The 22,695-nt window shown below is 40.0% G+C and overlaps 1 protein-coding gene across 2 annotated transcripts in view; it reads left to right on the top strand.

The window, feature by feature from the left end:
* Window positions 1–22,695, top strand: part of sema4c (sema domain, immunoglobulin domain (Ig), transmembrane domain (TM) and short cytoplasmic domain, (semaphorin) 4C) — a 96,939-nt gene that overhangs the window by 60,606 nt on the left and 13,638 nt on the right. For both annotated transcript variants that reach the window (XM_053420841.1, XM_053420840.1), the window contains 7 exons: window positions 6,855–7,009; window positions 11,628–11,690; window positions 13,575–13,673; window positions 14,205–14,301; window positions 14,781–14,900; window positions 16,922–17,073; window positions 19,372–19,547. In XM_053420841.1, coding sequence (XP_053276816.1) covers window positions 6,855–7,009; window positions 11,628–11,690; window positions 13,575–13,673; window positions 14,205–14,301; window positions 14,781–14,900; window positions 16,922–17,073; window positions 19,372–19,547 — 862 coding nt within the window. The remainder of the gene's footprint in view (window positions 1–6,854; window positions 7,010–11,627; window positions 11,691–13,574; window positions 13,674–14,204; window positions 14,302–14,780; window positions 14,901–16,921; window positions 17,074–19,371; window positions 19,548–22,695) is intronic.

The following is a 22,695-nucleotide window of genomic DNA, read 5'->3' as shown; positions in this document are numbered from 1 at the left end:
TACCTCCATAATGACAATGCGTTCCAGAAGGAAACCTTGTACTTTGCACCACACAGTATTTATTCAACAACTTTAGCTAATAGTTACTCTGAAGATTAATGTGATAAGTGTATGAAAATCCAAGGCTTTGCTGTAGAATTAACTGTTCAACACTATAGAGTTAATATTGACTACACCTCTGCTGTGTCAGCACTCCATAATGGTTTAGGCGGCTCACATTATCGCTGCAGGGGAAGAAACTCTGGATTTGTTGCATTTCTCTAACCAGTCGTCTCGAATGGCACGAAGCCCAGGATGCTGCGACAGTGCTCCTGAAAAGTAATGTCGGAGGGGAACTTGTTCTGGTGGAACATTTGCACTCGGGTAGGAGATAGCTGTCATTTAAATGGCTCTTTCCATGCCAGGAAGGTGCCACAAAATGAAAACAATTCAAATATTTGTGAAATCTCGCCACCAATCAGTGTGTTAGTTGCACATTATATCAACAATAATTTAATCAGTAATACTGTTCAGAATAATCTATCGCTTACTGGGGCCATTTTCTACTTAATATGTACCTTATTATTAAGTCTTAAATTTAAAAAGACATGGTTACAATTTGAAATAACTGTTAAAGTGATTTGCAGTTAAGTTAATGTTCCAGACCCTTTTCCCTTTTGACCCTTTTAAATGAAGCAATGTCACATTTAAAGCTAAAAAAATAAAAGGACAGGGAAATAAATATTAGATTTTTTCGTGACAGGTTTATTTATTTATTATTCCTTAACTCATTTGGTGACCTTTTTAAATGTAAAATATAACCTACACATATTATATAGAATGTAAAAAAGTGCTTATATGCCTCATTAAAAGGCCAAGTATCGAATATTGATAGTGTCTGGATAAGCTAAAATGATACACTAAGTTTGCATAATTTATATCAAAGTCAGACCTGTACAGGTGATAACTGAATGTTGTCTTCATGTTTCTAATAAATCCCCAATATCTCTTCATTTAACCCTGTTTCCATTCAAGTGCACACAAAATGTCTGCCACACTATTTTTGTCTCTTTCTACTACCCTTCTTTTTAGAGCCTCACCAGCATCAGAAGACAAACATAAGCACACCAACACACACACACACACACACACACACACACACACACAGAGGGAGAGAGCAGTCCCATAATGCAATCTTTTATCTTAATTTTTATTTTATTTTTATGTTTTATAAACATAGAACATGTTGAAGAGGAGAATATTTAGTCACAAAAATAGGTAATTATGAAAAAAGAATTGTTTCTGTTCTGAGACGAGAGATGGCTCAGCTGATGCAGCCACATGTGCACTTCTCCCAGGTCTGTGGATGCAGAGCCCCCTGTGTGCACTGTGCACCGAGCGGAACCTGAACCTCAATATGATTCAAAACATTCTGTGTGAGCCTGGTCCGGTGTGTCCGGTCCTGATGGATCCCGTCAGGCTCAGGTCGAGTCTCCACAGATGATCCGCCGAGGGTTCACCTGCAGTGCTCTGTTTCCAATGAAGTGCAGCTCCAACTCAGATAACTCTATAAACCTTCCTTTTTTTCCCCCATCTCTCTCTTGCTTCTGTTTGCCAATATTTATTTGGACTTCAAACCAGATCAAACTATTTTTTTACTTCAATAATGCGACTTTCTCCCGATGCAGCTTTCACTGAATATGTAACTGCACTGCATCTTTTTTTGTGGTATCTTATATCCACTGCTGACACTACAAAATATAACAAGTTTTTTACGGATTGAGTCTGGTGCACCGCTGCCCTTAGCTATTCGTTCAATCATTCCTGGCTTGTTACGTGTTCTTTTCAGTCTGTGTCTTTGTGTGTGCACACGGCCTGCAGTCTCATTCCCTTCTATGGGCATTGGCGTGGCGTTTACCTGTGCTAATTGGGAAAAACTGACACACGCTTTCTTACAAACACATGCCATTCATCAATATAAGAACACAGATGCAAAGTTCTTATCAAAGTAAGTCAACCCGGCCCTGCACACACATACACTCAGCATGTAAAGTTCTAAAAAAATACTGGTCTAAAGGTTGAACCCGTTTTAGAAGTCTGACAGACAGTGATGGCAGAGCTTATTCTTTCCAGCTAACAGCACAATGGCCGGATTCTGTGTGCTGCATTTCAATAGATGCATTCAGAACGAGGTTACTTCTGTGATGTGCTTCCTTTGTATTTTGGCTTGGTGCATCTTAATAAGTCCATGCTGTTCTTTTCGTTTTCTGCTCAAGGAGGATGGCTCTTTATTTGCTAGTTAATTATGCTTAAATTCAATTCCATCCAGCTGTAAAAACATCTTCAAAATTCAGGTTTTTCCAAAGCCTACAGACACTGTTGATTCAAATTTAAACTCTGTCTTTTAAAAATATACACGCTTGTTCGCCTGCACAAAAAATTCTGATGAACCACATGTGTGGACGGCCTTGTTTCTGTCACAGAGAAAGCTACACCCAAGCAGGTTACAATCTCACACTCGCGCACACACGCACACACAAGATGTAGCCTCGGGGCTGCCACAGTGTGGTGGCAGATGGTAAGTGCGTCCGCCCGTATCGCTTCTTAATGACAGAACCTAATGCTAAACTTTCCCTTTGTCCGTGCAGAGATGTCGAGTCACTGAGCAGGTACCCTGAGAACTATTCTGTGTGCAATGGGTCTTTTAGCTTATAAATAGATTGTATATATTCCGATTTGTTTGTAGCCACTTACCTTAACATAAGTGTGTGATTTTGTGCGTGTGTTTTTGTACATGCATATGTGTGTGTCTGTGTGTCTGTGGAGTATTCTTTTGCCTGCCTATGTTGAACATGGCAGATGTGCTCCTTTCTCCCCTGAGGATGCTGCCTCTCTCTCTCGCTCTCTCTCTCTCTCCCTCTCCCTCTTTTCACTCACTCTCATCATACCCTCCAATGTTTATACACCGCTGCTCTTCAGATAATAAGCTGACTTCAGTACTTATCCCCCTTCCTTCCTTTGGTTGCTAATTCCCTGCCCTCTTCTATCTCTCCTTCTCTTTCCACCCATCTCAAACAACATGCCTTCTCTTCGGATTTTTAACCTTCAGTTGTCCAAATTTTCTCAGTGAAGGTGGTTTTAGGAATCTTTTCAGGGTTTTATTGCCCCTGGAATTTTGAAATGTTTGTTTCAGGATTGTTTCACCTGAAAATATGACCTTTTATATGATATAAGCTCTTAACATTACTAAAAAAGAACTAAAATTACCCAAGGGCCACTGACCACATTGGTTTTCCAAGAAATAAACACATTCGTCCCAGTTGTTTGTGCATATCTGACAACTTTGGCTATTATAAGCGCACTAATTCTTCATTTGAAATCAAACACAGTTGTTATGGTTTGATTCTGCAGCTTGTCCAGAAAATTAGGTGATTTTTTCTGAAATAAAAGACATAATAAAAATATATACATAATTAACACAACAATGATTATTTCGGGCCTCGTGAAATTGTCTTAACAGGCAGATCCTTTCTCATTGCTGGGCTGCAAATTAATAATGTCAAAGATTCTTGTTCGGCTATATTTTGGTGGCACGGTTGGTCTGACATTTTCAGGACAGAGAGAAACTGTGTTCAAACCTTTCATTATTCTGAGCACTTTTAACACTGACGTTGACCTTTATTTTTTGTTTTGGCAAAATGGTCAATGATTCAGCTGAAAGCAACTTTGATTTTGAAAGAGGCATTTGAGGAGATCACCTTGCATGCAGAGTAACAGATAGAGATGACTTTAAATGAAATGGCTTTGCATCATCGTTGACATTTTTATGATTAAACAGTTACACAATCAGACTTTAAGGAGCAAGTCTTATTTTTCTAAGCTTCCATTCTTTTGTCTCTCTCCCACACACAACCCAGCACAGCTCCTTCATCTTGTACGAGCTCCTCCACGTATATGTCTTATTTAGTCCCAACTAGGCCACAACGTCACATGAGCGTTTAGTCACACCATAAATCACTCTAGTTCCTGACGTTCCCTCCATGGATTTCAGCTTCTATTTTAGAAGGAAGAAACAGTGAATGAAGTGGAAAATATTCATGCTGTCGGAAACCCCAAACACAAAAATATTCTTATTCGGTTTATGAGATCACATTTCCTGCAGTGCGGGCTGTCGTCGGCTCGGGTTTTGCACACATTCTATCGGCCTAGATAGAGTGAGAGAGAGAGAGGGAGAACAAGGTGACATTACAACTAACACGAGTGTTGATAATGAAAACTAAACATCATCCTTTCTCTTTCCTCCTATCTCTGCGTTGCTTTCTTTTCTACTCTGCGCCAGTAGTATGTCTATATGCTAGTCAGGGGATTTGCAGTGTGTGTGTGATGTGTGTGTGCGTGTGTCTGAGTGAGGGAGAAAACAGCAAACCAGCAGGTGCATCTTTTTAAAATGTTAATGGAAAAAAAAAGCTGCATGGTTTTCCAACAAATGCAGATGGTACCGTTGAGAGAACATTTTGTGATTTTCTTATAATCTTTTCGAGATTGTTTGTGTCGGCCTCGGAGCTGCAAAAGTGAGAAATGACCAAAAATAAAATCCTATCATAAATCACATCACTTTGGCTCGGCGATGTCAAAGGATCAATAAGTGGGTTTACAGGGGGCTAATATTCTGTTAACACATTGAGTGATGGCCTAATCAGAGTAATAGGCCTCATTTGGGCCTTGTATTAATATGCGATCTGCATCTGGACGTGCACCCCAGATAATGAACAATCTAATCACAGCCACAGATTTATACCCATTATTACTGTGCTTTATATAAGCATTCTTATGCTCGGCATTCTGCACACGTTGTCACTTGGATCACATTTTCCATTTGCAATAATGCTCCCAGATCCAACTCTAAATCCCTGTATTGTTGTGTATAGGTGTTCTTTATAGCCTGGATTAAGCTGCTCCTGTTCGATAGAAGGTTTTATTTAATGCTGCAAGGCTGAGTTTATGTCTTCGAACAATCTTCAGCTCAAAAACACTGTGGTGAATCAAGGCAAAACATACGATTATTGATTGATTTGGCCATTGATTTGGCTTAAGGGAATTTTAATTGAACAAGTGCATGATCACAAACATCTCGGCATCCTGCTCAATCCCAAACTCACTTTTAAAACTCACATTAAAGAACAGGCAAGCACCTTTTGAGGATTTGTCGCTAACATGGATAAAAAAACTGGAATTCTGCAGATTACACAGCCTCTCTGCAATTCCCAGAATATGGTGATATTATCTGTATTCATTAATATACTGGTCTGATAAGCTGTAGATGCTTTTAGATTCGTTGCTGGTGGCTGTAATGCTCACACCACCGCACCCCTCATCAAAACAAGGGCTGGTCTCAGAGAGCATCATTGCTTCTTGTTTATTTGGAGCTTATCTCGCTTCTGACATGCAGATCTGGAACTTATCAGACTTGTCCCTGAAGACGCGCCTCTGCTCCAGGTTCTTAAAGTAAATACAGAGCTTAGGAAGCTTTCAGTGCAGCGTTCCATCCTGCAGTAATGATTTACAACAGATCACTGACACAGATATTGTGGGAACTTTCAACAACTCATTAAGACCTGATGAGTTATAACTGCTCACATTTCTGTTGAGATTTTGTTACTCCTGTTTCTCAGGGTATTTTATTGAGGTCAAGTTGAATCTTGTAGACATTGGAGTGCACTGAGAGGGCAGATATTTAACTGTCTATTCAACTGGAAATCACTAAGATCCTTCTTGCAATCAAAAAACATTCATGTTTAAACTTGCATTAATTTTAAAAAATTGCCGCACAGGGGCAATCTGTTACCATATAACAAATACGACAGCAAAAGTCTAGTGAAATACAGACATTAATAAAACATAACTATTTTGTGGAGTCATGTTTCTGTCGACACCTGGCTAAATTATTGTAATATTGGCTTCCTCCTTTTAGCTTAATGTTTATGCATCCATGCTTGCGTCTGCTCCTGCCTTATATTTTGGGTTGTTTATCCTTCTGTCAGTCTGTATGTTAGTTCATACCTTTGCCTGTCTGTTCGACAAATCGGGTACAAACATTGCCTGATGTGAAATGTCTTGGAAAATAAAATGAAGTTCAACTTCACTGTGACATCATAAGGCTCTGGTCTCTTTTCTGGCCACTATTCAATGGATGGGGAGTTTGTGGGTTGGATGAGACATCAATTCTAGTTTAACCCAGAAACTCTTTAAGGCTCCTGGGTCTTCACCTGCTAAATGCTTTATTCACCAGCAAGCTGCTAACCTTGTCCTACATCCCTGCATGGGCAGCTAGTGCACCACTGGTTTAGCAGCTGCTTGATGATGTTGAACCAGTACACTAAAGTTGTGGACGTAAAACCCAAACATTGGTTGGGAAACTCAAGTGGGTGTCAGTTCTTTTATAATTTGTACTTTTGCTTTAAGGATTACAGAAAGGACAAGGAACCAGGTGATGTTTTCCCACAAGGGATTGGCGAGTGAATGCAATCCCCTGTGGTTGAAGATGAAGTGATGATTAGCTGGCCACAGGGTTCAAATGTGCAAGGGCTCCCACAGGTTGTGACTGTGTAAGGTAGCTTCTGATCGTTCTGTGATTCACCACACTGTGCTTAATGAAGGGAAGAAATGTGGGAGAGATGAATGACATGGAGCTATGGGCGGTGAGCGAGGCTCAGTGGTGTGAATAAGCAGCGACATCGACAAAATTGCGAAGTGTGAAATGTTCTTCTCAGGTCTGTCGTTTGTCAGCAGACCAGCTGAGCGAAGGAGAGATTAGATATTCTGCACGTCACTCGTTATCAGTAACCTAATGCTGTATCTGTATGTTTTTTTATCAGATGTGCTGGACAGCATGGCGAGGTTCAGCATCCAGGGAGTGTTCAACTACAGCATGCTGACTCTCTCCGACCATGAGAGGGTCCTGTACGTCGGAGCCCGGGAGGCATTGTTCGCCCTGGACCCCAACGACATTAGCAGGCAGCTACGGCCACAGGTAACACAAACACACACACACACTTTAAATGATTTATTCTTGACCAGTGTGGAGGATTAAAATTTACAAGAATTCAATATGGACAAGGGAGGAAAAACAATTATATCCGCGACTCTGCCTTACTGCCGCTGCAAACACCCACACACTTTGACAGGCTTTTATAGAAATGCAAGAATCAGCTCACATGAGAATGACTATCACAGAGCTTCATTCTGGGAGCGGCTCAGGCTGACCTTGTTTCATTCTTTCTTTTTTTGGCTCAGTTGAGGACTCAAGGACATTTGAGAACTCACCACAAAATCTGGCAGATAATCAAAAGAATGTAGCACTATCATAATAAAGTCGAATGAGTCCTTCTAGTTGTTGAGACTTTTATTGGTTAAAACAGTACAAACCAGGTAAGTACCTTAAAATCTTAAAAATGTAATTACGTTTTTTGAAGGGTCAAAAATTTGATAAAATTAATTAATTTCTACTGCTAGCTATGAGCTTTATTTCCCACAATATATCAACATTTCCAAAGCAGAAAACAGACCCAGGAGTAGGGTTTTATATGTGCGTAATAAATAGTTTTTAAAGGGTTGAACCAAACTGTTAAAGAACATTTCAGCCCACAGAAACAAAGCTTGTCCAGAAACTAACTAAATGTAGTAGAAGGTCATCGAAATACAGAAGAATACAGTTTTGTGAAGATGTAATAAGCTTGAGAGCTACCTGAAATGTTTGACTATATTTGACAATATTTTATTGAATGTAAAAATAATGTAATTTGTTTATTATATGGATGATTAAGGAAGTTAGCCTCAGCTAAGTAGCTAAACTAGCTGAAAGGGCTAATTAGACAAGCTAATCAAGCCATCATTCTTTTAAGCTAGCTACCCAAAAATGAAATGCTGACCAAGTGAAGGCTGAAGTTATATTTTTTATATTCCCTTTTATGATCCATTTACATGATTTTACTAAGAATATGAATTATCCCGGTTTCCAGTTCTATTAGTTAATCAGGTTTTATATTATATGATGATCTTTGGAATCTGTTTACTTTTTTCCTGACACTTTGCCAGGTCATTACTTTATCTGGAGGTTATTTGTGTTATGAGGTGCTAAAAGCCTCCAACAATAACAGTGTGAGTAAGCTGCCAAGTATTAAGATCGTAATATGTTTAGCTTCAGGCTCCAATATTTCACCTCTACCAAAACAAACAGACCTTTTTCTTTGGGTTTATGATGTCCTTTTTCAATTATGTTTTTTTTTTTTGATTTTCCTTGTTTTAATTTGTGGATGTTTGTTCTGCGAAGCACTCAAGGGCAAAACTGTTAAAAAGGCTACATAAATCCCCTTGACTTGACTTTATACACTTACACACATACAGAGACGCCGGAGCCTCAGAGGATCAATATCCTTTCGCCTTGTTCCTTCTGTAATTGGTCGATATTGCAATCAATACAATTACAGCAGTCCAATTGAAGCGTAGAGAGCAGCCTACAGCGGTTCGGGGATCGTTGTCTGATTTCCCACTGTAATGAGCAGTTATTAGATGCACACCCACACATACACATGCGGAGGCTGTTTGAGTGAGGGTTATGAGACTTACAGTAATGATAAGACCACCTGTTGTCAGCCCCCACTGTTTGATGGAGAGTAAAGGAGCCAACAACGAGAAATGACGGAGGGAGGACGAGGGAATAGTCCATCTCCTCTGTCACCATCTGCCCATCACTTCCTCAGCCCTCCTATAACTGCTTCTTTCGGTCTGCTCTGCTGCCACGCTCACTGTCTGTCTTCATTAATTTCACGTCTGTATCTTTTCCCTGAATACATTCCACCGATAGTTTTTTCCCCAGGATTTAAGACTTCTTTAGAGACACAGCTCCCATTTGTGTCTGAAGTGCTTTCTTTGTTTAGTTTGATTCTGTCCCACGTTGATTGTCCATTGTTCCGTTGTCTCATCTATTAATTTTGTTCAGTTGTACCTCGTGACAGCTCAGACACCAATGATAGAATCCTTACAAACCCCGGTTTTATCTCAGTAAAGCTTTAACACCACAAAATGTTTCAAGGATCACGTGTCCTTCACTGCAAGTTCAAATGACATAGGATGCGGTCCACATGTCCACCCATCCTTCCTCTGCAGATCATAATACTTTTCCATCCTGCAATTCAAGTTACTTGAGAGCTCGTGTTCAGCTCAAGGACTTTTTTTTTTTGCGATATGTAACATCCGAGATAGCATTTGCTTTTCAAAATGTGGCCGGGTAATATCACTGACTTCTTCTCGAAGTAAAATGTTTCCACTTGAACTTTAATGGTGCAGAACTTTTCCCTGACTACATTAAATACTGTTATTAACCAAACGTAATTTCTCTCTACAATCTAACTGTCACACAAAGACTCGAAGATGAAGAGTTGAGACGTTTGCCCTCGGGCTCTAGCTCATTATTAGTTCCATGTGTTAAAGTGAGACAGAGAGAGAGGAGATTTATTTTGGCAGATGTCTCTTTGTAGGATGTTTGCCATCAACAATGGAAGCTACTGCTACTTGTTGATATGTGTGGAACAAATGCATTTTCTTTGACTCACTGTGTCATAATGTTGGGAGATAGACCAGGGACAAAGAAGAATCCTTTGGAAAAAAAATGTTAGTAACAAAAAACTGTTGCTGGAGCTGTGCTTAATATAATCTTATATTTATTCAAAATCCAAAGTCCATAAATATAACCACAGATCATGAAGATAATTTTTCACGGCCACTGATGCTAATGATTAATTTAGTTATTAAATCTTAACCATTATAATCCCTGCACTTCTTCAGTGAACATAGGAAGTCTGTGAAAATGAAATTTGCATGTTCAGTGAACAGTATGATGGAGGGTAAATGAAATTTCCTATGACTCGCCAGTAATATATACGAAATCCTAACAGAATTCTTATTTAGCTAAAAAAAAAGAAGACACCTTCTATTTGGAAATGTCTTTATGTTTGCACAGATATTGTGATCGCACCTAAGTTAATTTTCATGGTCAACCAGGTGATTCATTATTTCCTATTCACGACCATTATATATTATTATTATACCACATAAAAGTAAGTATTACTCAAGTTTACGACTACTGTTATGTGGCGATAACCCATTGTTTGATTGCTGTTGGTTTAAATCCAGTCAAGTAAATCACAAGTTTAATTGTGAAATTAGAGCAGCTCTCAGTCGTAACGGCCAGTGTAATTATTTCTAATGGTGTGGAAACGCCTCAGTAAATACAGTTCATATTTTTGACCTCTGTCAATAGAGCAAAGTTGAGTCAATAAAAAAACTGATACCGGTACTGTAAATACTACTGGATAGCAACGGTCATTGGTAAAAAGTGTTACATGGAAAGTGCACCTCTCATCTTTATGTTCTTCTCACTTACATTTATCAGCCTGTAGCCGGAGTCATAGTTTATACGGCAGTATTTCTTGCCAGTCCATTTCTCCTTCCTTTCCATCCTGTCGACAATAGTGTGACCATTAGGGAGTTTCACTGCAGAGAGGGGGACCTCACACTTTCCTACCAATAATCGTTGATGGGGCTGACTCAGTAACACCATTGCCAGGGACTGAAACCACGTCTCTGAAGTGCTGCTTTGTCCCAGAACTACCTGGACAGCTCTGTCCACGGAGTATTTCCACGGATTTAACTGTATCATTAGTTCAGGCTGAGGTAGTTCAACGTGTGCTGCAGTCTTAACTCCTTTTCACCTACTTGATGGATAAAAACCTATGCACCTGCAAGCATCTTTGTCTGCTATAGTGCATTTATCATCAATTTGTACTTTTCATCGTCAAAGTACACACGTAAAATGGAAATATTTTTGTTCTATAATAACTGAATGAGTCTGTGGTTGTTAGAAAAGTTACAGGAGCTAGGGATCAAGTGTCATTTTGCAAAGTTAAGCAAAGTGGCAGCTAAGAAATAATGGTTTTCTTTTTTTTCATCTATCTCTGCACACAATCAGACCGTTTACTGTGTGCATTCATTTTACTGGTGTACACCATAGCCTGCATACAATGATGGACAATGTGTTCCACTTCCTCCCACTAAGACAAAAATGAAGCCAAAAAATGGATATGAACAGCGCCATCTAGCGCATGTGGAGCCCGAATGTTCGGTGTAGCTGTCAGGGTATAGAAGGGTTAGTGAGGCTGATATATGCGTTGTACTAATCACGAGTCAGAAATATATGTCAATCATGACGTTTTGCCCCATTTTTATATCATCAAATAAATAATTCAAACAAACTTTCTGGAAAAATTAACTCTTGCAGATACGCCAGTTTTATCATAACTTCCTAAAATGAGAAAATCTTCAAAATGTACTTTTTAGTCCCATCCACTAACAAGGAGGAGGTGGGATGTATGAGCTGTACTGCAGCCAGCCACCAGGGTGCACTAAAGACACTTTGGCTTCACTTGTTTGGAGCTGACATGTCGTCCATCTTCATACACAGTCTGCCATCTACACCAACAAATGGACATTGTGCTTTGATACATAATATACTTGTGGATTGTATTACTTATGGGTCAAAGGCAGTTACATCTTTCCTGGATACATCACCTCTGTCTCTGTCGTTTCTCCAGATCGACTGGCCGGCTCCGCAGGATAAGAAGAGAGAGTGTGTCACCAAGGGGAAGAACAACCAGGTAATGTGGATTTTTGCTGACAGAGTTGCTGTGGTTACCTCAGCAACTTTTTAAGACAGGAGTTTATAAGAGCAACATTCCTTACGTATTTCATTACATCTATGAAGTCAGTGTAGGGTTTCAAACTGTAAACCTTCCAGTCATTACATTAGCTCACACTGAAGAGCATCTCCAACCCAAAATCAACTTTTTAGGCGATATGATACAGGAATTGTTTTGTCATGAACAACAGAAGGTATATGGAAGTCTCGTTCCGAAGAATATTGAGTATGTGATAAAGAGTCAAAGATCCTAAACACAATACGATTCAATACAATATATTCTTTAGCTATGCCACATTATATAACACACCCTATAACTGCTGTGTGTCTACCCAAGTGTTGACTTATCTTTTCATCTAAGAGGCTATTCCTTTAGTGTATATGAATTTATACACAATATGAACCAAACGGAAAAGGTGCAATACAATGATGTAACAAATCTCATCTTGATTTTTCATCTTATAATGATATTAAAAGTGAAGTAATTCAGCCTCATGCACAGAGAGTGACTCGGCCCCAGCTCCGTACTTAAGTCTCAGCAAGAGACTCCCGCTGCTCAGGCTGCACAAAGTGCATTTGCAAGAAGTCTCTTTAAATATTTTATAGAATCACGCAGAGCTTTTTGAAATGGAGATAAAACGTCTCTCGTTGCACAACAGCAACTTTTGATGTGGTTTTAAACAGAAGGGGAAATGGTTCACTTTCGTGCTGCTGCAGCAGCAGCAATTTTAACTAAAATTGACTCCAACTGTAGTAAAAAATACATGTGGAGGAAATAGATTACCGGAGGTTTAAAAATGCTCTGATGTAATTATCAAACTTCACCTCCAGAAAATTGACAGTTTTCCTGTTTGTGGTGGATAAAAATCATGCATGATGGAGATGGTTGTACAGAGCTAAAATATCTGTGAATGCTGATATACATATGGTAACAGGCTTTTAGTCCACGTGCAAGAACAACCATATGGTGTTTACACAGCCCATCATTATGTTTAATGATCAGTCCTTTAATATGATGTTGTTGTTGTGGGCTTGAAACAGGCCCGTCTGCCTGACACATCACATCCTGATTATCCCCAGTGATTGTAGGAGCTGTAAAATTATTTAAAAAACTATTATTGGTTGTATAACAGCCACAGTACTGATATTATTTTGCTGCTACAAAGGCAAGATCAACGGGACGCACTGAATAATTCATTCTTCCAGTACAAATCATGTGAGAGCATCTGTTCCCAATTCCATTCAAAGAGCTTTATTGTTCATCACAGTGCCAGCATTAAAGGGCACTTCCCATAAAACAGTGCATATATTATACTGCTAATTGCTCACATATCGTTTAAATGGAAACAATCTGTCGCTTTTTTGTTTGGTGTAAATGTTGCTGATTTAATGTGCCTGTATCACTTCAATATGTATTAAGATTCTGTTCTTGACACACATGAACTCTTGTATACAAATATTTAAGTTGTCTGACGTCATCCAGCAAACCCAGAAACACATAAGAACAAAATCTTAGATGTGTGTTCAGTGTCTTTCATTTTACCAATTTGTTTACCCAGAAAATAAAAAATGGCTGACACCCAAAAGATAATCTGGCCGCCAAATCCCGACTGGACGATTTAATTCACAAATTTTTAATAAGGAGACATTATCTCAAACATTATCTAGTTTCAAGGTTATTGAGGCATTTCAGGTGAAATAGGATTTAAATGAAGTCACAATGAAGGATAACAGTAAACCTTAATCTCTGAGGACATGTTGCTGTACTTAATGGAGGACTGCACCTCAGCAGAGGACAGAAAAGCACTGTGGTTATTTGACAACCACTCTAATTCCTCCACAGACCGAGTGCTTCAACTACATCCGCTTCCTGCAGAGCTACAACCACACACACCTCTACACGTGTGGCACGTACGCCTTCCAGCCCAAATGTACCTATGTGGTAAGTATGCATCTATGTCCACGTGTGTGTGTGTGTGTGTGTGTGTGTGTGTGTGTGTGTGTGTGTGTGTGTGTGTGTGTGTGTGTGTGTGTGTGTGTGTGTGTGTGTGTGTGTGTGTGTGTGTGTGTGTGTGTGTGTGTGTGTGTGTGAGTGAGAGCACGCGTACTGCAATATGTATGCTTTTCCCCAGGTAGTGAGCCATAGCAAACCAGTGCTGACAGGTGTCAAACACCGACAAAATAAATATAAATGGAATGGAAATATTATCTCACGCTGTATCAGCTGAATGTGTGAATGCTAGTGTGTTACCGTGTGTGTGTGTGCGTGCATACATTTGACACTGATGTGACAGGACAACATGGGTTGTCCTGTCACAGGACACGGACACGAAAGGACACGAAGGGTGAAGCTATGGTCCTTGTAACTGACAGATAGAGCTTGCTGCTGTGTCATGTGGGTCAAAATACACACAGGCCACAAACCAACCATGTTCCTAATTGTGTGCGTGTCTGTGAATGTGTGTACTTGCAGAATGCAGACTTGTTTACCCTCAACAATGCAGCTCTTGAAGATGGGAAGGGTAAATGCCCATATGACCCTGCCAAGGGGCACACTGGCCTGATAGTGGGTAAGTTTGTGTGTTAGTGTAATCACAATGCATATACACAACTTCACATGCACACATGTATTTAAATACACAACAGACAAGACAAATAATATTGCAATTTAATTATACAGGTAAGTATCATTTGGATCATTTCATCATAAGAAATATAAACAGACAGGTGTTTATAAAAATTTAAGATCCTCATCTTTTTACAGCACCAGCAGAATCACAGGTTATGCATTAAATATCCACAAACCACTCACTGCAACATTTCCTATGTGTTTCGTTCGATTGCACTGAGAGTCCACAAGTCTAATTTAACTTTGCATGCTGCATTTGCTTCAGTCTGAACAGCTTCACTGCATCTACTGACACCGATTGTCCATTCTTACTTTGGGGCCTCTCTGCTGAATCACTGACCTTCTCTCATTGTAAGCCTCTACAATAGTGTTTTGAAAAAGAAACAGTATTAAAGTAAAGCTTGTATTTTGTTGGTACAGATAAGGAGCTGTTCTCTGCAACGCTGAACAACTTCCTGGGTACAGAGCCAGTCATTCTGAGGAACCTGGGCCAGCAGCACTATAGCATGAAGAGCGAGTACTTACCTGCCTGGCTCAACGGTAAGTTACACAAGGGACATTCAGAGAAAGCAATGGTAGGACAGAGAGTGAAAAAAGTTTGCAAAAAAGAAATTGATTAAAATAACATACGTATTTTTTTGGCGGGGGGCAATGCTCAAATTAAGTGGGGGAAAAAATCAAATTGCTAGTCTGTTATTTCTCCTAGAATTCACAGTTCACTAAGTAACGATCATTTGCTTACTGTTGCTACAACCTGTGAAGTTTTCAGTGAGTTTTTGATTTTCACATAGAAGTAAACAACAGCAGGTTTTTCATTTCAAGTCACTCCGTATTTAACAAGGGGGCTGAAAAGCTTATCTCCAGCTGTCATATAATGGTTCACATGTTAAAACGTCAACTATACAAAACGTTTTTAAACGGTCACTTAAAGGCTACATTCACGTTAGGATGCTAAAAGACGGTTAAGCTAAAAGCTGGCTCAAAGTGAGCATCCTCACTAGTTAATGGTGCAAGTAGAAGAAGGATGGTATAGCAGAGTGGTGGGTTTTGTTGTGTGTTTTAGTCACACTGACCCATCGCTCCTCCAAATATGGACTTCTGGTTTCCAAAAACCTGTATGAGCTGGACAAAATGCCCTCACACATCAAAAGTGCAGCTCACATACGGATGGGTGTTGTCACTTTTTTGTGTGTGTGTTGGTTTTGTTAAGGTGATAAAAGAAGACACCACACCAGACGACAGTACAAAGAAATCGATTATTACCTCGTCCATTGCAGTGTGCTGGCAAAGGGTTTAATACAAATTATACTCAGAAGAAAAGTTGAATTGATGGTAAGGTATGCTTGTGTGGTCTTCAGGAGTCTTAGGTTTAGGTTATTTTCTTTTTTTCCCAAAATACTGAGACACTGACAAATTACATTTGTATTCAAATTATAGAAATCGCATTAGGCTTGATAGTGAAGGACTTTTTAAACAGGCTTTCATTTTTTGTGCCATAAACGTGCAAAAGAACAAGAGACTGAGTTGCAGGAAATGAAATCGGGGTCTGCGTCAGCAAAGGATCGCTATCTTTTGTGTGAGCGCGCCTGTGTGTGTGCGTGTGTGTGTTTGTGTGTGCCTGTGTGTGTGTGTGTGTGTGTGTACTGGTGGAAGTTGCAGCAGGAAAATGGATGTTGAAAGACCGTTAGCATCGGCAATGAAAAGATTGAGGTGAGGAGAATGAATGTAGAGGAAGGAAGGAAGAACCCAGACGAGGCAGAGGTTTGCATGTTTGATGTGAAAGTTTCTTATTCCGGCTGATGCAGATATTTTAATAACAGCTAGACCGGCAATTAAACAAGCCTTGCTTTAATTTAAGCTACTTCTGCCCAGTTTTAAATAATTGAATTGGCCTGGTTTTTGAGTTGTAGTGTCCAATGATGGTTCAGAGGTTTTTTAAACTGAAAACAAAAGCTCATCTAAGGAAACAATGTATCCTTGTAATAAACTTTGCATAAAAATGGTTCCCGCCTCCAGCCGCCTCAGTTAAAAAAAGTATTTATCCGCCTATGAACCTAATAAAGACCACATAAAGAGAGAACCTTAGAAAGACAGCAGCAAGGGACATGAGAGAAAGTGAGATGGACAAAATGGACTGAACAGGGAGCACTGGAGAGACAGAGAGCGAGAACTGACTGGAGGAGAGATGAGGCGAAGGAGAGAGTGATAATAGAAAAAAGACAGAGAGGTGAAATGGGTGGCAGGGAATGAGATGGAGGTGTCAAGCTTGAGTGTCTTTATGTGTTTGTGTGTGTGTGTGTGTGTGTGTGTGTGTGTGTGTGTGTGTGTGTGTGTGTGTGTGTGTGTGTGTGTGTGTGTGTGTGTGTGTGTGTGTGTGTGTGTGTGTGTGTGTGTGTGTGTGTGTGTGTGTGTGTGTGTGAATCAGTCCACAATCACTTACGGGCTGAAGCTGTCTATTTATCCTACTCTGACTTACATATGTCTTTACTAGTTTGTACATTCTCTGAGACTCTCTCTCTCCCTCTCTCTCTGTTTGTGTGTGTGTGTTTGTGTGTGTGCAGAGCCAGACTTTGTGGGTTCAGCCCTGGTGAGGGAGAGCAGCGGCAGCAAAGAGGGGGACGACGACAAGATCTACTTTTTCTTCAGTGAGCGAGCGTTGGAGCTGGACTGCGACACAGAGCTCAATGTGGCCAGAGTGGCCCGCGTCTGCAAGGTAACACACTAATCACAACTGACCTCTGAGCAGATTCAATTAGGAATCTCCTAAAGAAAACACCTTATCCTCCCTTTCAGTGCCGTGTACCTGTGGACATTTATTAATGAGGGAAGCAAGCGAAAAGTACAAACTAATTCAAGCAGTAATCAATCTGCGAGTGACTATTTAAGATTAAGCAGGAATAGATCTGTAAGCATAAGACGAGATCTGAACGTGTTTCATGCATGCTTCACTTGAAATCAGCTGTTTTCTGCTTCCTCCAGCTGAAACACTTCATATTGTTATTGAACTGCATTTCTTCTGTTCATCCACTATGTCATATGCAGGCCAAGGTAATGCCCAAAAAGTAAGAACAGTAGAAAATTATTTTCTTTACAATTTCTTTAAGACTTGCTCTGATAGATAAAGTTCCTTTTTTTAAGAAACTCTTAAAATAAATGAATTTGGGTAATCTGGGATTCCTTTTATTCCAATATCTCGTTTACACATTACATCAACATATTATACCTTTCTGTAATCCTTAAAATGTTTTCTAACCACACCAAGAGAAAGAATGGAGATATTTTACTCAGAGGAATACTGGCCCGACATTCAAATTTGACTCCAACAGCATAATTTACACCGTGTTTTAAGCCTAAATGTCGCCTGTGATCCACGCCGAACACGGTTCCAGAGGAGGATCACATCTGGCAATTTAGCCTAAAAACATGGTGTACATGACACAGTTTCAAGTGACTGGCATCACATGATGTCCATACTAAACCTATAGAAAAGTCTTGTTGACTAGATTTTGTTGGAACAGGAAATAAACAGACTGAAGCGTAGGTGTCCACGATTACCCAAATTCACCAATAAACCACAAACAAATGGCTGCATTGACACCAGCATTATGTGAAGACAATTGCATTGACATAGATTTATTTGGTAATTAACACATTAACTTGCTTAATGAATGGCTTTGTTAGGACAATGGATTAGGTTCAATATATCATTGTGATGATGCCCAGACCTTTTAGGTGCTCCTGGTTGTGAGGAGTCAGTCAGTGAGACTTTAGAGACTTTCTTTTTATTATGTATGATTCCAGTTACCTTTTTTTGGTGACTCAAGCATGAGTTTGGTGTCATGTTACAGTGACTAACGACCATATAATCCCAGTCAGTACCCTTTAAACTGACTAGAATAGCGACAGATTGTTGCTGTGATGAACCACAAAGCTCTTTGGATCAAATTAAAGACAGATGCTCGCACATGATCTGTACTGGAGACTGGGGCGATGAATAATACAGGGCATCCTGCTGATATTGCTGCACAATGTCTATCTCTCACTTCTGTAATATGAGTATTTGCATTTATAATTCCTGTTTTTTTATGGCTTTAATCACTGAGGGTAATGAGAGAAAATCTTGTGACTGGGCTTCCTTTGAATAATAAGCTGCATTTCAGCATTTCAGCTCCAGAGGCTCTTTTTTCCAACATGACACTAACTCAGTCAGGCTAATCGTGTGGAACAAATGTATAATTGTTTATTGTTCAGATGCAAAGAACACAATGTGTGTACAGAGGCTGTTTCTGGGATGACTGTGAAGGTACCTGTACGGTAGACAGCAAAAACAAACGTGTCTGTGTCTCACGATGAAGTCTCAAAGTGGGACAGAGGTAATTGGGATCTACAATCACCATTAGTTAAAACGAGATTTAGTATAGATATATATATATATATATATATATCAGACATATATGGGTGTTATGTAGCCCCATGAGGAATAACCCTGCATGTGTAAGTATGACATAGCTAACGGAGCTGGGTCGCTTCACACAGTTTCCTCTTGTACTGCTCATCTCTCTTCTCCCCGATATGGGGTCATCTGTATCTCCTGAACCTTCTTCCAGCAGTCAAAAGATTTCTATAATGCCCACCAGGCAGACGCATTTTAAAACATACGCTGTGGTTCTTCCACAGAAACGTTACATCTAGTTAGTGCAGGACAAGATGTCTCCTGCTTCACTGTAATGTCCCTTCTCACTGCTGTCACCCTGAGGTCTCAAGGTTCCACATCACACTGTAAGCTGAATGCTGGGCCATGATTGGCTGCTAATCTGGTTACCACGATATAAAATCACTAAGAAATAGGATTTTCCTCAGTACAATGGGTGGATCTGTAAACACAGCTTGTCCAACCTTGCACAATGAAGCTTAAACATTCAAATAAAGAGACAAATTAAACATTTACCTTAAAGGAACTTATACATAACTGTTCCATTTCATTGATAACACCTAATGTGTCTTTTCTCAGGGGGATCTGGGTGGTTACAGGACCCTGCAGAAGAAGTGGACCACCTTCCAGAAAGCCCGTCTGGAGTGCTCCCTCCCAGAGCGACACGTTTCTTTCAACAACCTGAGGGCCGTCTTCACGCTGCCGGGGCAGGACTGGCGAGGAACCACCTTCTACGGCATCTTCCACGCACAGTGGTGAGTTAGAGCAGACACTGTCACAGACATGAAGCAGTAACTCTTCTGCAGTAACCTCGGGTAAATGTGAGTCAATTAGTATGTCTGCAATCTGCTGTCAGGGCAAGACACAACATCACCATGCCGACATGCCAGATATTGGGATTTTAATAAAATCATGAATCAGACATGATGGCTCCAATTATGCTCTTTGTGCGATTAGGAAGTCTAGTTGCTGTGTAATTGGGCCCTTAATGAAAATTAAGTGGATACAACTCAAGTGTGCTTCAATGTGTTTTATTGGTTTTGTTAGATATTTTCTGGCATCTCGTTCCAGTTGATAGTGAACCCATTTACTGACTGATGAGTTTAACACCCTTACCACTGTAATATGGCTATTTTGCAAAGCAAACTTTTATGTTAAACTCTCTTTCACACGCAAAAAAATTTTAAATAACTTTTTCTTGAACCACACCATTCTTCTCTGACTTCTCTGAAGACTTGATTGCCATCTACTGGCCCGGCATGCTTTATGAGAATTTGTTGCTATTCATAACGATGGTCATGTGTGGGAGGAGATTTTTTTAACTGAGGGGCAAATATACATGTTCACAGTAGGAACACAACAGGAAGCGGACAGAATCCCATGGGAAAATTCAAAGCTTTGGAACATTTTCCATTGTAAATTGCTGGTTAAATTAGCCAAATCGTTGACTCATTGGTCTAATAATAATTTATCTCATCTCTTACTACTCTTATTTCAATTTGACTCTTGAATATTTACTTCCTCCTGGGAGCAGAAATCCAGTAGGTCACTGGCTATTTTTGAGTATTTGTGGGACTGATCATAGCAAACGAAACGTTATTGTGCACAAGTAGAAGATGAATGAGATTCAAGATTAAATTAATAATTATGGAACATAGATTGTACAATGAAATAACAGATTTACCGCTGTGATTTGACAACAACAAATCCACTTCATGTAACAACTGACGACCTGACTTTTCATCTTGACGAATGTAAACAGGAGCAACAACCGCACAATTCACTTGGCAGATAACATGCTCAACATCTTGACATTAAAAACTCTACATCTAGTAAACACTGTCCATCATCGATGCAAACACAAAGGCGGCCTCCATCCGCCTTCATAAAGTGCAACAGCTCAATCTCGTTTGTTGGGTCTCTGCAAAGATGTGGGCATAACAGTCCCCAATCTCCCATTGAGGAGTGAGCCTGAGTCCCACCTCATCCATTTTATTTCCCTGCAACCTGATGTCAGCCAGAAGTAGGCTGACTAAATGAACAGCCTTGGGTCCAAGCTGACTTCGCTCTCTTTCTGGGTCTATGCCACAGCTTTCTGTGATGTTTTCAGTCTGGCAGCTCTGGCTGGCCGAAGGATACAGAGGGTGGAGATGGTTTGAAGATCCTCTGCACCTTATCCACATCCCTGCAATTCCTTTTCCAACATTCTGTCATATGTTATTATACCTCATAAATAACCTTTATGTGAAATTTAAGATGGAAGACATTTTTAGGGCTATATTTAGGGATTGCATGATAACACAAACACCAAGCAGCAATGGTGTAATTAGAAGGGCTGATGACACTAACTTAGTTGTAGTTTGGGGCTGTCTCATTATATTTGGAATAATGAATGGCAATCGTTGGACCACTACATAGCATTAATGTGTTAATGAGTTACTTATCAACAAAGAAGAAGGCTAATGGCACAAGGTTTCCTAGTGAAGGAAAGTTGGAGACTTACCCTCGTCATCCTGTGGGCAATGCCCTTTGATGTGAGTCTTTTGTGTTCTTCAATAAGATATCAAATCACAAAGTGAACCAGCTTTGAACTTCAAGCTTTGTTTCTTCATTCAGAGCTCCTATACTGCTGCGCCAGAAAAAAAAGGCCTAATCATTTTTCTCTGTATGAGTCGCTGGGGGATTCTTTAAGGGCCTCTGGCTTTGATAGAGATAACATTAAGATAATTGAACATTATGTAAATGATGACTCGCAGTTCGAGTCTCAATCTGAAGGAAACTGCAAGCTTTTTAACTCGCTAACACACCAGCGCTGTCCTTTGGGTTTGACGTTCACCCTTTAAAACCTATGGCTCTGCGGCTAACTAACAGGACCTGACAGTTTGCAGAAGCACTTTCCTCACTGGACAAATCACATTATATGAATTAATGGTAACAAACTCCTTTCCTGTTGACAGCTTTCCCAAAAAATGACTTTTTACAGCAGCACTTGTAAAATGTCCGAACTCAAAGCTGAACTGGAGCAGTTTAACCTCAACGAATGTCCCAAGCGAAACCTGCAATAAGAGTGGAACCGTGGGACCAGTGGGACTAGTGGGACTGGGACAGAATTTATAATGCTTGTTTTAGGGCATAAAGCTTTGATTAAATATAAGTTAATGTCGACATGTGATTCACTTAAGCTGCTTTCAGATATGCACTGAACTCCAAATCATCTCCTGACATATTCTCTAAAGGGGCTGTATATGAGAATGCAAATGTCCAAGTGAGAGGTTTTCCCAACCGGCCCCCCAGTAAAAACCTCTGAGAATGTCCTTATGAGCCCACGTGAGACAGCAGGAGGTCCTCTGGAGGATTCACTGCGAGTACGTGGGCGTGTTGATGATGTTTCTAATACGTGGCAGACGCAGAAAAAACTATGAAAACAAGTAAAAAGCAGTGACATAGCAGTAAAATACACCAAAGAAGATGTCAAGAGAGCGTTTGGTGATACGGATCCAATCCAGTGTCGATGTGATTTAAACAAAAGCATGTGATTTCTGCGGCAGAATTTTCTAATTACAACCTTGGTCCTGCCTGCTGCACCACCCCTCACCTAAAGAGAGATTTATGTGTTGTTTTGAACTTATCTGAGCAGAGATTCTCCTCCTGCGTTGTTCATATGAGAAACTCCAGAGATAGGTCGGACACAATTGTGTTGACGTTGTCATTCATGTCAGAAAATGGTTTGAAAGCTATGTGAAAAGCAGATGTTTTCATACCAAAAAATGAGCCTGGAAATCAAACGTATGAGTAAGATGAAGATGAAGGGCCTACTAGAATGATTCAATGAGTCTGGGTCATGTGTCAATACCCAATTTCGGGTTCTGAAATTGGGTTGGAAGAGATCCCATACCCTTAACC

The sequence above is a fragment of the Pleuronectes platessa genome, chromosome 4, assembly GCF_947347685.1.
Source record: "Pleuronectes platessa chromosome 4, fPlePla1.1, whole genome shotgun sequence".
Classification (NCBI taxonomy): Eukaryota; Metazoa; Chordata; class Actinopteri; order Pleuronectiformes; family Pleuronectidae; genus Pleuronectes; species Pleuronectes platessa.
The sequence above is the reverse complement of the archived record's forward strand: the minus strand, read 5'-3'. Positions and strand labels throughout refer to the sequence as shown.